The sequence below is a fragment of the Neomonachus schauinslandi genome, chromosome 2 (assembly GCF_002201575.2).
Source record: "Neomonachus schauinslandi chromosome 2, ASM220157v2, whole genome shotgun sequence".
Taxonomy (NCBI): domain Eukaryota; kingdom Metazoa; phylum Chordata; class Mammalia; order Carnivora; family Phocidae; genus Neomonachus; species Neomonachus schauinslandi.
The window spans coordinates 171,435,542-171,449,898 of record NC_058404.1 but is presented as its reverse complement, the minus strand read 5'-3'; the positions used below and the strand labels follow the sequence as shown (position 1 = coordinate 171,449,898).

Here is a 14,357-nt window from a genome sequence, read left to right as displayed (position 1 = left end):
GTGTTGCATACCTTTACTCACTTAAAATGCTTTATCATCAGGGCACCTGGCTGGTTCAGATGGTTGGGTGTCTGCCTTCGGCTCAGATCATGATCCCAGGGTCCCAGGATCCAGCCCTGCGTCGGGCTCCTGGCTCAGCGGGGAGTCTGCTTCTCCCTCTGCCCCTCACCCTGCTTGTGCTCTCTCTCTCTCTTAAATGAATAAATAAAATCTTAAAAAAAAAATGCTTTATCATCATTTCCAGAAAGGGGAAGGAATCAAAGTTAAAAGAGACTTAAGATTATTTGTAGAATTGTATTGATTGGTAAAAGAAAGTGAGAAAATATTAGTCAGATTTTTATACTTTATGACGTAAGGTCTTGGTTCCTCAGGACCTATTAGTTATGTCCTACGTTTTGTTGGTTTTTAGCACTATTACAAGTGGTAAGATAGAGAAATAGAAACCCACTTTTTAAAGTGTATCTGGGGGCGCCTGGGTGGCTCAGTCGTTAAGCGTCTGCCTTTGGCTCAGGTCATGGTCCCAGGGTCCTGGGATCGAGCCCCGCGTCGGGCTCCCTGCTCTGCGGGGAGCCTGCTTCTCCCTCTCCCGCTCCCCCTGCTTGTGCTCCTACTCTCGCTATGTCTCTCTCTGTCAAATAAATAAATAAAATCTTCAAAAATAAAATAAAAAAAGTGTATCTGATCTCCAAACCCTTCCCTTCATTTGTTTTAGCTAAAGAAAGAACTTCAAAATTTATCACTACGTATCTTCCCTCATTCTTTGGTAGCAGTCAGCCACCAAAGAATCTAGTAAATGAGAAAAAAGAGAGAAAACTAACAGTATCTTTTCAGTTTTAACCCTTCAGTTAAAATTTCTGGGATTAGTTCACTGATCTAATTCTTGTTCACTGACGTATTTCCTAGCCTAGAAATAAATATTTCTAACAGCACAAAAGCATAGCTGCCTTCTCTAAAATCTAATTTCTAGACCTACAGTAGCTTTAACTTCTAAGCATGGAAATATCTTACTTTCTCACCTTCTCTTGCTCTCTTACGAGAAATAAATATTTTAGTCTTTAGCCCATCTGAGGTACAATTTATTGAATACTGACACTGAGACAATCAAAGAATCATATCAGAAGCTGAATATCACTCATCTATTAATGATTAAGACATTTGATTTTGAAAGTACAGTATATCTACTTTGTGATTTTAACTGTTCTGTTGGAATATCTCCCAAGCTGGTCATTTTGCCCCTAATCTTAACTCTCTCTTTCGTCCTTCATTTTAGAGACTTACCTAATGTCCTACGTAAAATACAAATAGGACCATGTCACTTTTCTGCTTAAAAGTTTTCAGTAGCGGGGAGCCTGGGTGGCTCAGTCATTGGGCGTCTGCCTTCGGCTCAGGTCATGATCTCAGGGTCCTGGGATCAAGCCCCGCATCGGGCTCCCTGCTCGGCGGGAAGCCTGCTTCTCCCTCTCCCCCTCCCCCTGCTTGTGTTCCCTCTCTCGCTGTGTCTCTCTCTGTCAAATAAATAAATAAAATCTTAAAAATAAATAAATAAATAAAAGTTTTCAGTAGCTTACGTGACTAAGCCTCTTTTATGGTCTTGAATCCATGTGTGTCTGTGCGCACACACGTATGCACGCACATGTGTACATGTTTTTTAAATTATGGATGTTTTCCTTTTTTTTTTTAAGATTTTATTTATTTATTTGAGACAGAGAGAATGAGAGACAGAGAACATGAGAGGGAGGAGGGTCAGAGGGAGAAGCAGACTCCCTGCCGAGCAGGGAGCCCGATGCGGGACTCGATCCCCGGACTCCAGGATCATGACCTGAGCCGAAGGCAGTCGCTTAACCAACTGAGCCACCCAGGCGCCCAAATTATGGATGTTTTCTAATTGTTGATGTCTTCTGATATTCTGTGATCCATATTCAAACAATTATTCTACCAAGTATTAGTTAAAAATGAGAACAGTTTAATATTAAGAACAATAAGACAAGAAAGTAGTTTTTGACAGATAAAAACTTTTAACAAAGTTTCAAATAAATTTCAAATTCAATTAATTCTATTAATATAAAGTTTAGAGCAAGATATTGTGCCACCCATATGTTGCTAAGATATGGTCATCTTCTCACTAAAGGACCAGTTTGAGTGGTATAGTGTACTTCACATTATGAATTAAAATGAACGAATGCCTTTAAAATATATGTATTTACCCAAATATAAATACTTAGAGTTTTAATTGGCACATATTTGGTATAGTTCAAATATTCTTTCCTGAGGTAAAAAAAATAGTTAAATGTTAACTAAGGTATCTGTAAATTCAAAATGTGGGGACTTTTATATAAGCAATGACCTGAATTTATTACTCTGGAAAAAACTATTAGAAAAATATAATATTTTATATATATTTTAAGGTCAGAGTAAAAAACTTTTAAAATTAATGCCATATATTGATTGGTAATGAATTAAAATTTATCTACTAGGCAACATTTAGGACATTAACATACCATATTCATTTTAGATAACTTACAGCATCCTTCTCTGCAGTAATTTAAATTAATGAAGGATCACTGTTCGTATGTAATAAATATTAATTTACATACGATTGTTTCAAGCAATCCTTTTATTCTCCTGTTTCACTACTACAAGAACATCCCAGGTGACTGCTCACAGTACAGCTGCTCATTACTCTAACTGCATCCTGGTTCTGCTTTTGACCCTGTATAAGCCTCTTAATCTCCATGAGCCTGTTTCTTCACCCATGAAACAGGAATATAAATGGTTTCTCATAGCATCATTGAGATGATTAAATTAATACAGGTAAAATGTCTAGCCTGTGGTAGGTGCAGAAAAGGTTAGTTTCTTTCCTTTATAACCTAGTCCTATCTTAGCTATTTAAGAAAGAAGTCATGGTATATTTATATACCACATTTTTTCTATTCTAAGACACATTTTATGCCTCTAAGATTGTGATGCGTCTTATAATCAGTGGTGACTTGTCAGAAATAGTTATCATTGCTTCCATGTAAGTTTGTTCTTTTTTATGTATATACAGAGTGATATCTGGTATATATATATATCATACGTATATGTACATATACATATGTCATATAATTGGTAGCATATCTTCTTTCTTGATGGCACATAAATTGACAGTGTGTCTTATAATCTATGGCACCTTAAATTCAATGAAATACCATAAGAATAATCTCTTTGTCTTAATCATAATGATGACGCTCTTTTTTATTTATTATTCTATTTGTTCTTATAGGCTTTATGCAGTTGGTGGTCGTGATGGAAGTTCTTGCCTCAAATCAGTAGAATGTTTTGATCCTCATACTAATAAATGGACACTCTGTGCACAAATGTCAAAAAGGAGAGGGGGAGTAGGAGTAACTACCTGGAATGGATTGCTGTACGCAATTGGAGGACATGATGCTCCTGCGTCCAACTTGACTTCCAGACTCTCAGACTGCGTGGAGAGGTAATTTCCTGTGAAGGAAAACTTGTCTGACCCTTCCAGACAAATTAATGACTCCTTATTGAACGTCTACCACATGCAAGGTGGTTCCTTCACAGCTTTGTAAACATTGGGTTGTCTGCTCCGGCCATCTCCTGGTCTTTCTCCTAACAGCTTACTCAGATTCTTCTCTCATCATATTACTGCCTACTTAAAATTTACCTTAGAATTAATTATATAATTTATTAATTGAGTTATATGACAAACATTTATTGTGTACATATTTTATACTGGATACTGTACCTGACAAGAAAAGGAAAGGAGCTTGACAAATTTCAGAGAGAAGGAATGGGGCTGGAGGCTAAGTAAGAGGTGAAAAGGAGAGGAACATTTCTAACACATTTTGATATAATGAGATACTATGAAATAATAAAATAAAATAAAAAACTAGTATGGCTTAAAAGGTTACACAAGTCATCCAAACTGGCCTCATGAAACTCAAGTATGGGGCCAGGTAAAGAGCCTAACATCAATGGACGATTTGGACAATAGTTCAGGCTCCTATCTGTTATCTTTAGTCTGGTTCAAGGAATGGAGAGAATTGAATGTATTTAGGAGGTAGAGTCAATGGGAGCATGTACGAACACTCCAAAGCAGAAAGAGATATGGTTCATTCAGAAAACTGAAAGGCGGCCACTGTGTCTGGGGAACAGAGAATGAGGGAGACAGTGACAGGAAAGGAGGCGGAGTAAGGTGGAGATGGGGGCAGAACACGTGGAGTCTTAAGGATTCTGGATTTTAAAGAGCAATGGGAAGTTGATAAGTGTGTGTGGGTGTGTGTGTGTGCGTGCACGCTCATGTTTTATTTAATTATACATGATTGGAAGAAAGATAAAAAGTGAAATGCAGGTTTGATGACAATGAGTGCTTTCTATTTAATAAAAAGGAGGGTCGGCTTGTTGTCTTTTGAGAAAGCAGGAAAGATATACTTACATTTCACCTGTCTTAGGGAGACTGCGCTTGCTGCATGTTATACTCCAGGAAAGGAATATGGAACTCTTTGTACACTTTACCCCATAAGTTACAGGCTCACCACAGTACTGCACCCAATGAAAAATTGTTCATTTTTGTGCAAGACGTATTAGAAGCAATAGATGTATTAGAGCATGATGTATCTGCTCTTAGATAGACAACTTTGGGCTGTTCTAGTTAATATATTTCATGAAAGGAACAAGAAGGTTCAAAAGTGGATAGCTTTAATGATTACATCTGTAAGCCATCTTACGTAGAGTTTCGTGTATTGATTTCCTCAGATTTTCAGTAGGCAATCGAAAATCTTAAAGCAGTTTTCAGTATTTACTTTAGCTCTTTTGGATAGTTTAAGTGTTATGGATTTACTAAATGAATCCATAATATTGTAAGTTAAAGCTTTTCAGGAAAATATTGATATTTTTTCTAAAATATGTTCAGATGGACTTTAGATAGAAGTAATAAGATAAAGGGTAGGCTTAAAGAACTAAACTATTTTTATTTTCTTGAAAGAAAAAAATGTTAATGTTTTACATGGAAAGAAAAAGTAAATTGAATTTAAAAAAAAAAAAAACATGTTCTGAAATAGGCGTCTCAAGCCCTGAGAATAAAAAGTGAAATATTTAAAAGATCAAATACAGGGCGCCTGGGTGGCTCAGTCGTTAAGTGTCTGCCTTCGGCTCAGGTCATGATCCCAGGGTCCTGGGATCGAGTCCCACATCGGGCTCCCTGCTCGGCAAGAAGCCTGCTTCTCCCTCTCCCATTCCCCCTGCTTGTGTTCCTGCTCTCGCTATCTCTCTCTCTGTCAAATAAATAAATAAAATCTTTAAAAAAATAAAAATAAAAATAAAAGATCAAATACAAACCAAACTGTTAATAGTGGTTACCACTTGACTCTGTAATTAAAGTTGGAAGGAAATGAGGCTAGTTATTGCATTTTTTATATATTTTTGTAATCTTTGAATGTTTGTTACAAGAATATATTCTTTGCTAATAGGAAAAAATTGTAATAAATGAACCAACTCATCTTTAAGATGACATTTATCAAATGCTTACTGTGCATTTTCATTTAATCCTCAATGCTGCATGGTGAGCAGTATTTACACCAATAAAGAAACTAAGATGTAAAGATTTTAAGTAACTTTACAATACCACAGAGCCAGTGATTGGAAGGATAAGGACTCAAGATTCTTCAGCCCAAATCCAAAGTCCATTCTCTAACCACTTTGCTATACTGCCTCTCCCAGGTGTTTCTGGATATGTAGATATTCTTTTATTGAGGTATAATTGGCATATAACATTACATTAGTCTCAGGTGTATAACATAATGATTTGACATTTGTATATATTGAGAAATGATCACAATAAGTCTAGTTAACATCCATCACCATATATAGTTACAATTTTTTTCTTGTGATGAGAACTTTTAAGATCTACTCTCTTAGCAACTTTCAAATATACAGTACAGTATTATTAACTATATCACCATGTTATACATTACATCCCCGTAACTCATGTATTTTATAACTAGAAATTTGTCTCTTTTGACCCCCTTCCCCCATTTCACCCACCCCCTCCATGCCTCACCTCTGGCAACCACCAATCTATGAGCTTAGTTTTTTGTTTTTGTTTTAGAATCCACATATAGTGAGATCATAGGTATTCGTTTTCTCTGGCTTATTTCACTTAGCATAATGCCCTCAAGGTCCAGCCATGTTGTTGAAATGGCAAGGTTTCATTCTTTTTCATGGCCGAATAATATTCCAGTGTGTGCATGCATGCGTATGTGTATGTATTCTATATGTACCACACTTTCTTTATCCATTCAGCCATTGATGAACACTTAGGTTGTTTAGATGTCTTGGCTACTGTTAATAATGCTGCAGTGAACATGGGGGGGTACATATATCTTTTCAAATTAGTGTTTTCATTTTCTTTGGGTAAATACCCAGAAGTAGAATTACTGGATCATATGGTAGTTCTATTTTTAATTTTTTCAGGACTCTCCATACTGTTTTCTATAGCAGTTGCACTAATTCACATTCCCACCAACAGTGCACAAGGGTTCCCTTTTCTCCACATCCTCCCCAACACTTGTTATTATCTTTTTGGTAACAGGCATTGTGGTTTTGATTTACATTTCCCTGATGATTTGTGATGTTAAGCACCTTTTCATGTACCTACTGGCCATCTATATGTCTTCTTTAGAAAAATGTCTGTTGAGACCTTCTGCCCATTTTTAAGTGGTTTATTTGGGGTTTTTTTGTTTTTTGGGGGTTTTTTTGGTTATTGAGTTGTACAATTCTTTATATCTTCTAGATATAAAGATACATTATCAGATACATGATTTGGAAACATTTTTTTCCCATTCCATAGGTTGCCTTTTCATTTTGTTGATGGTTTCCTTCACTATGCAGAAGGTTTTTAGTTTGATGTGGTCCCATTTGTTTACTTTTACTTTTGTTGCCTTTGCTTTTTGGTGTCAGATCCAAAAAATAATTGCCAAGACCAGTGTCAAGGAGCTTACCCCCTATGTTTTCTTCTAGGAGTTTTATGGTATCAGGTCTGACATGAAAGTCTTTCATCCATAAACTATTTTTACTTAAAAATATTGTGAGAACAATGTCAGCTCCAGTTCTAAAATTTTCTTTCAGATATGATCCCAAAACAGACACGTGGACTGCAGTGGCATCTATGAGCATCAGCAGAGATGCAGTGGGGGTCTGTTTACTTGGTGATAAATTATATGCTGTTGGAGGGTATGATGGACAGACTTATCTTAATACAGTGGAGGCTTATGATCCGCAGACAAATGAGTGGACCCAGGTATGGCATTTCATTTTTCATTATTACACTTCTCTGTTTTTATTAAAACAATTCATTTGGTAAAAATGATCCTCTCACTTTTGTCCGATATGAAAATATATAGCATAAGCATGATAAAGTCATCTCTTGATTAAATATATGAAAACAAGAAGGAATGTTTAATTTTATGACCTAACTAAAATCCAAAATTATCTTTAAAGTGTAAGTTAATACTCAGAGAAATTATTAATAGTTTTGATCTGCCACCATTTGATTACTGGGAATTGATGAGATTCTAGTATTGATAAAGCAGATAGGACCACAAGAGAGCTATGGCAAAGGGAGGGGAGATTGTGGAAAATAAGAAACAAAGATAGAAATCAGAAAAATGTGAACCACTTAGGCAGATGTGAGCAATAATTTTTAAATACTCAAGCCACTGATATTTGGGAGCAGATGAAATGTCTGTGATTCACCTAATAAAGATGGCAACCTTAAATTACATTAACAAGTAAGAAACTTGACCCGGCAAGCTTATTAACAGAAGGAATTCCAGCCGTGTCTATTTCTGGAGGGCCTAGCACTTCTAAGAATGATCTTTTGAGGTCTTTGTTTCCATCATTACCGAGAACAGAATTAGGAATTTTGTGCCCCAATTCAGTATCTGGTACCTGAAAGACACTCAGATGTTTATTGAGCCAAGGTTTTCCTACATACAAGGAGCAATGGTAAGTACTGTCAAGAAAACAAAACTTAAAAGAATCTGCACTGCCATACAACTTAACTACTTAAGTACGTATGATCTGCGTGTGTAAGGGGAGAACCCACAATGTAGAACAGTTAGTAGCAAGTGTCACATGGTGTAGGCATTGAGTGGTGTAGGAAATCAAAGAGAAAAAATAAAATGGTTGTTGAGAGTGCTTTAGTGAGAAGTTGGACTTAAGCTTTGAATTGATCCAATTCAAAAGGTAGAAAGAAATGGGAAATTGTGTGAGAAAACACGAAAGAAATGTCAGTGAAGAAGAAATACGCAAGATATATTGAGAAAGTGTGGCTGGTTATAAGGATCCAAGCTTAGTAGGAGTAGGACTTCTTTTTTTTTCTGCCCTTTTTAATTTAAATTAAATTCGTTAACATACAATGTATTATTTGTTTCAGGGGTACAGGTCTGTGATTCACCAGTCTTATATAATACCCAGTGCTCATTACAACACATACCATCCCCAGTGTCCATCACCCAGTTACCCCATCCCTCCACCCCCCTCCACTCCAGCAATCCTCAGTTTGTTTCCTATGATTAGGAGTCTCTTATGGTTTGTCTCCCTCTCTGGTTTTGTCTTATTTCATTTTTTCCTCTCTTCCCCTATGATCCTCTGCCTTGTTTCTTAAATTCCACATATCAGTGAGATCATATAATAATTGTCTTTCTCTGATTGACTTATTTCACTTAGCATAATACCCTCTAGTTCCATCCATGTCAATGCAAATGGCAAGATTTCATTTTTTGATGTCTGCATAATATTCCATTGTGTATATATATATATATATATATATATATATACCACATCTTCTTTATCCATTCATCTGTCGATGGACATCTGGGCTCTTTCCATAGTTTGACTATTGTGGACATTCTTATTAGAGAGCAAGGTTGGGGTCAGGATGGAAGTCAGTGAAGGCCATGGTTCAAGAGTTTGGTAGTGGGAAGCCAGTGGAGACTTTTAACCAGGAGAGTGATACAGTAATAGAAAGTTCATGTGGCAGTTGGGGACAGGATAAGTTGGGTTAAGGGCAGGGGAAGCAAAGGCTGGATAAAAATAAAACATTTAGAAGATTGCTTCACTTGTAAGGTTTGAGGTGTCAACTCTAGAGAAGGATTCAAGAGATATTACCAAGTCCTGTCTATTCTTTCTTTCTACTGGGTTGGATTAAAAGTTCAACTTCTGAAGAAAACAGCAAATTAATGACTGGAGAGTGTCTTAGATAAGATAATGGAATAGAGCAATTAGAGAGAGGAAGCAGGGTTTCAACAGAATAAGGAAGAATGAAGGTAATTTGTCATTTGTGAAGTTATAAGAACCTATGAGAATGTGATAGAAGCAGAAACCACCACACAGTGTAAAAAGTAAAGAGAAAAATAAGTAAATGCAGGACCTAGAGGGGCATACAATTTTCAAATAATGATGATGATAGAAAGTTAACATTTATCAAACACATTTTATGTACTAGACTCTATTGGATGAGGAATCTGAGATACAGAGAGGTTAAATACTTGACCCAAGTCACACAGTAAATCAGTGGTAGAGTTAGAATTTGAGCCAAAGGTCTTTTTCACAGTAGAGGTGAAAACTAGAGAGTAGAGATTCCAGATGCTAGAAAGAGAGAGCAGCATTAAAGGACACTTCTGAAAGAAGGGCGGGAAACAGAATTGAGAGCAAAGACGGGTCCTCCTCAGACTGGAGGAAAGACCTCTTCCAAGACTGGAGAAGAAGATGAAAATATGACTGTAGAAAGGGACAGGAGTTTTTAAATGAAGAGGATAGAAAAAGGGACTTAGTGTGTGACCTTGATCTTGTTTCTTAAGTTTAAATGGGGTCACTGGGTGAAGGAAAGAAGAGATCATTTGAGAGCGCAAATCAGCGCTACAGAATTTTATCAGAAATTATGTGATTGGGGTGCCTGGGTAGCTCCGTGGGTTAAGCATCCAACTCTTGATTTGAGCTCAGGGTCGGGAGATGAGCCCCATGTCAGACTCCGTGCTCAGGAGGAAGTCTGCTTGAGATTTTCTCTCTTCCTGTCCCTCTGCCTCCCCTTCTCTAAAATAAATAAATAAATACATAAAAATTTTAAAAAAGAAATTGTGTGATTATCCACCATCAGCCTCCTGCCATGGCAATGTGAATGATAACCAAGGAGCCCAAGAAGAGATGTAAAAATCTCTTTTTCTAAGATGTGTTGATTTACGCTCTTAGGCTAGTTATAAGGAAATCTTTTGGCCGGTATTTGAGACTTGTTATTACAGGTAATTAATGCTTTATGCTGAATTACTCTCTTATCAAAATTAATAATCAGTGACCACATAGCTATTCTGTTTGCACATCACCTCTATTACTATTTTTAAGCACCTAAATTTGGACTTATAACTGTAGAATCTGAAAAATAAATTTTCCATTCAGTGTTCCAACAAATGGACAAGAGGACATTTGTCTAGGGAACGAAATGAGATTATAAAGTACAAAACAAATTTTCTCAGTGCTTTGTATTAGTCACCCCTTCCCTGAATACTGTTGTTTTAATTCTTAGGTCTTACTGTGGACAAAGTAATCTTTCTTTAAAAACTATCCTTGTCCACACTTAGTTTCACTATGAATGGCCTGGTGTCTAGGGAGGGAGGGAGGGAAGAAGGAAGGAAGGAAGGAGGGAGGGAGGGAGGGAGGGAGGAAGGAAGGAAGGAAGGAAGGAAGGAAGGAAGGAAGGAAGGAAGGAAGGAAGGAAGGAAGGAAGGGTAAGTGAAAGATTTAGGAATTACTCCTTATCCATAAACTAAGATTATACTTCTTTCCCAGCACCCTGCCCTTGTATCTCATTGTCATAGAGTTTATTCACCAGGTTTGTTTCTACTCCTAGGGAGTTGGAGGAGGCGTATTTATTATTTATTTACTGTGCTAAAAAGTAGCAGAGTGGGCTTAGATGGCCCAGCCCTGCACAGAGAGGGCAGTCAGTAAATGTGCAATGACTCGTGCCCCCGGGGAAAAAAGCAGCCAGGCATGCAGTGAATCTGGTGTGCTCTGAGACAGGGTATCTGTCACAGGCCCTCTCTAGAAAATACTTGATATTTTCGCCACATGGGTCACAAAGTGTTGCACAGTTCCTCATTATCCATATCCCACATCCTGTTGTTTCAGGTAGAATACGTCCTGAGCAATTTTTTTTTTTTAGAATTACTTTTAAAGAGAAGGGAATACTGCATAATACTGTGATACACCCTAAACAATTGACTCTGCGAAACTTTGACAGCAGCAGGAGGCTTGGAGGAAGGGGGGGCAGGGAGGCTGGGGCAGCAGAGTTTGGCAGTAGCTCTTTGACAAGTACAGACCATATCAGTATTTCACCAACTAGTATGGCTTTATCAACAGTTGAACCCACATACCCAACAAATACGTCTTTTTGCTTTTTTATTTCAGGTTGCTCCACTATGCCTAGGAAGAGCTGGGGCTTGCGTTGTAACTGTCAAATTATAACATAGTGCTTTGTTTTCTAAATGAAGATTTCATCTGCCTCATGAATTTAGTAAAATTATCCTCCTACCAATGGATACATTTTTAGCCGATTTGCAGTGCCACATTCCTGGGCACAGAATGCCCAGTCTCAAAGTGAAGATGGTAAAACAAGGGAGGAACGAGAGGATGATCCAGGATTAAATCCTACATTTCTCAGTAAGTCATTTCTCAGCAAATCCAGACTACCGCTGGTGGACTGTGAGCATATGTTCCTGACATAACATATGAGGACAAATGCACTGCTCCTCAACATGACCCAGTGTTAGCTGGGAATGTCATTTATTAATAATCAATCACATTTTACTCACTTTATCCAGATTTCTTTTACTACAGTGCATATATGCCAGATAACACTTTGAACGTTTGCTTTGTAACTTTATCGGACATTAGTTGCCGTAATTTTTACCCATTTGCTCATTTAACCACAACCGCTGCTTTAATGACATACTGAACACTATGCTGATACTCAGTTTTCGAAATAGCTGCATTATATATGCTTTGATTGTGGATTTTATTTCTCAGTTGGCTTAGTCTCATGAATAAAGAAAAATGAGAGTTAAAACAATAATGATCAAATGAAAACGAAATGATCTTTGCGTTCTTTTAAAATATTCATCCTATTATATTTAGATTCACTAAGAGCTATGCGTTATGATATTCTCAAATTGGAACTGAAACATGGTGTTTTGCATTAAATTTAAGATATGCAAAATTATGGGGGTGCCTGGGTGGCCCAGATGGTTGAGAGTCTGCCTTCGGCTCAGGTCATGATCCCAGGGTCCTGGGATCGAGCCCCACATCGGGCTCCTGGCTCAGCAGGGAGTCTGCTTCCCCCTCTCCCTCTGCCCCTGCCTCTCCCCCTGTTCATGCTTTCTCTCCCTCTCTCTCTCTGTATCTCTATGTCTCAAACTCTGTGTCTCAAATGAATGAATAAAATCTTTAAAAAAATAAAAGATATGCAAATTTATGTAGAGGAAATGAATGTCATATGCCCTAAAATGTTCTTTCACCCAAGTAGCACTTCATTATATGGATTTGTTTTCTTTTATATTATATAAGATGTTTTGATTTTGATATTGACAAAACTGTTTGGATATTCTTATGTTCTTAAGTCTGGATTTGCCTCCCTTGCTTTGTTTCTCACATTTTGCTGCAGTTAGTAACCCTTTGTGCTTCTTTGTAATCAAATAGTTTGAGGGGAATGGGATTATTGAATGTTTGAAAAATAAGTTTAAAGTGTTTATTACCCAAAGTTTTGTACATTTGTAAACTCCAATTACACATGTGAATGTTAATATTCTCAGTGAATTGTTTCTTGTCGGCAAAAATGCACTGGGCAGTAACATTTTATGATAAATCCTTTAAGATATAAAAGTCATTAATTTATGTCTTAATATAAAAATGTGTATAAACTAAATTCCCATCTTTTAAAATACAGAACTGTGGTTAATGTGCTTTTACATTTTATATCAAGGTAGACTTCATTTTAGTTGCTTTCTTTAAAAAACTAAACCAACTCTTTTTTTGGTGGGGGGTGGGGCGGGTGGGGTGGGAGGCAGCCAATTTTGAATGCTCTTGAAATGTTTCTACCCTGGAAACCAAGAAACGGAATACTTCCATTCCCAAAGCAAATCTTGTGGTCATCTTATTGGTGTGGCCACAAAGAAAATAATAGTGAAAAATACATTAATATTTTCTATATTCATTATATTATGGATATAAATTCAATTATTTTCATGACAAGGAGGGATCAGCCTTAGAGTATATTTATGTATTTAGGGGAAGAGAGAGGAAAAGAAGAGGAAAAGTTACAGGAAACAAAACAAAAAAATCAAAAGCAGAAATGTGTTAGCACATCATCACCTTCTTGGGGAGGCTCAGGCCTGTGATTTGAAAGGAATTTATACTTGTACAATACAGGGATTTATACTTGTGATTATTCCTTTGAACACTCACCATCCACTCTCTGAGGACCTTCCTTTCCTTATGGGATTCATGAACAGTGCCTTTGATTTTTCTACCTTGATAGAGGACCTTCTTAATGCAGTTTTGTACAGTTGACGCTTGAACAACACAGGGGTTAGGGGCCCAACTCCCTGCACAGCAAAAAATCTGCATACAATTTTTGACTCCCTTGAAACTTAACCACTGATAGCCTACTGTTGACCAAGCCTTACCAATAATGTAAACAGTTGATTAACACATATTTTGTATATTGTATGTATTCCTACAATAAAGTAAGCTACAGAAAAGAAAATGTTATTTAAAAAATCATAAGGAAGAGAAAATATATGTACAGTACTGTACTGTATTTATCAAAAAAAATCCTCATCTAAGTGGACCCATTCTGTTCAAACCTGTATTGTTCAAAGGTCAACTGTGGTCAAGAGGACCTGCTTTCCTGAATACTAATAAAGAGAACCAATTCTTTCTGGTGACAGAACGCTCGCCAAAACATTCATTCTTCTCGTCTGGGGTCTTATAACTCTGGAGGAAAATACGACTCTTCTTTGTATCCATCATCCAATATTGCTGCCTTGACTTATACTTGCTTGTTCATTGATGATGATACCTAGATGCTCTTTATTTTAACCTCAATTAGTGATACCTTATAAAAATAATATTTGTTAGTAATTATTGAATGCTTATTATGAATTAAGAACCAAGTTTTTTGCACGCATTAATGCACTTAATCCTCACAACAACCTTATGAGGTAGGTTCCATTATTATTCTCATTTTTACAGATGAGGAGACTGGGGCACAGAGAAGTTAACCCCAAGATCATATATAG

At 36.9% G+C, this 14,357-nt stretch overlaps 1 protein-coding gene across 3 annotated transcripts in view; it reads left to right on the top strand.

The window, feature by feature from the left end:
* KLHL5 (kelch like family member 5) overlaps positions 1-12,342 on the top strand; it is an 83,551-nt gene extending 71,209 nt beyond the window's left edge. For all 3 annotated transcript variants that reach the window (XM_021701568.1, XM_044912750.1, XM_021701567.1), the window contains 3 exons: positions 3,263-3,475; positions 7,135-7,306; positions 11,470-12,342. In XM_021701568.1, the coding sequence (XP_021557243.1) occupies positions 3,263-3,475; positions 7,135-7,306; positions 11,470-11,526 (442 nt within the window). In that variant the 3' untranslated portion in view covers positions 11,527-12,342. The remainder of the gene's footprint in view (positions 1-3,262; positions 3,476-7,134; positions 7,307-11,469) is intronic.
* Positions 12,343-14,357: the final 2,015 nt, after the last annotated feature.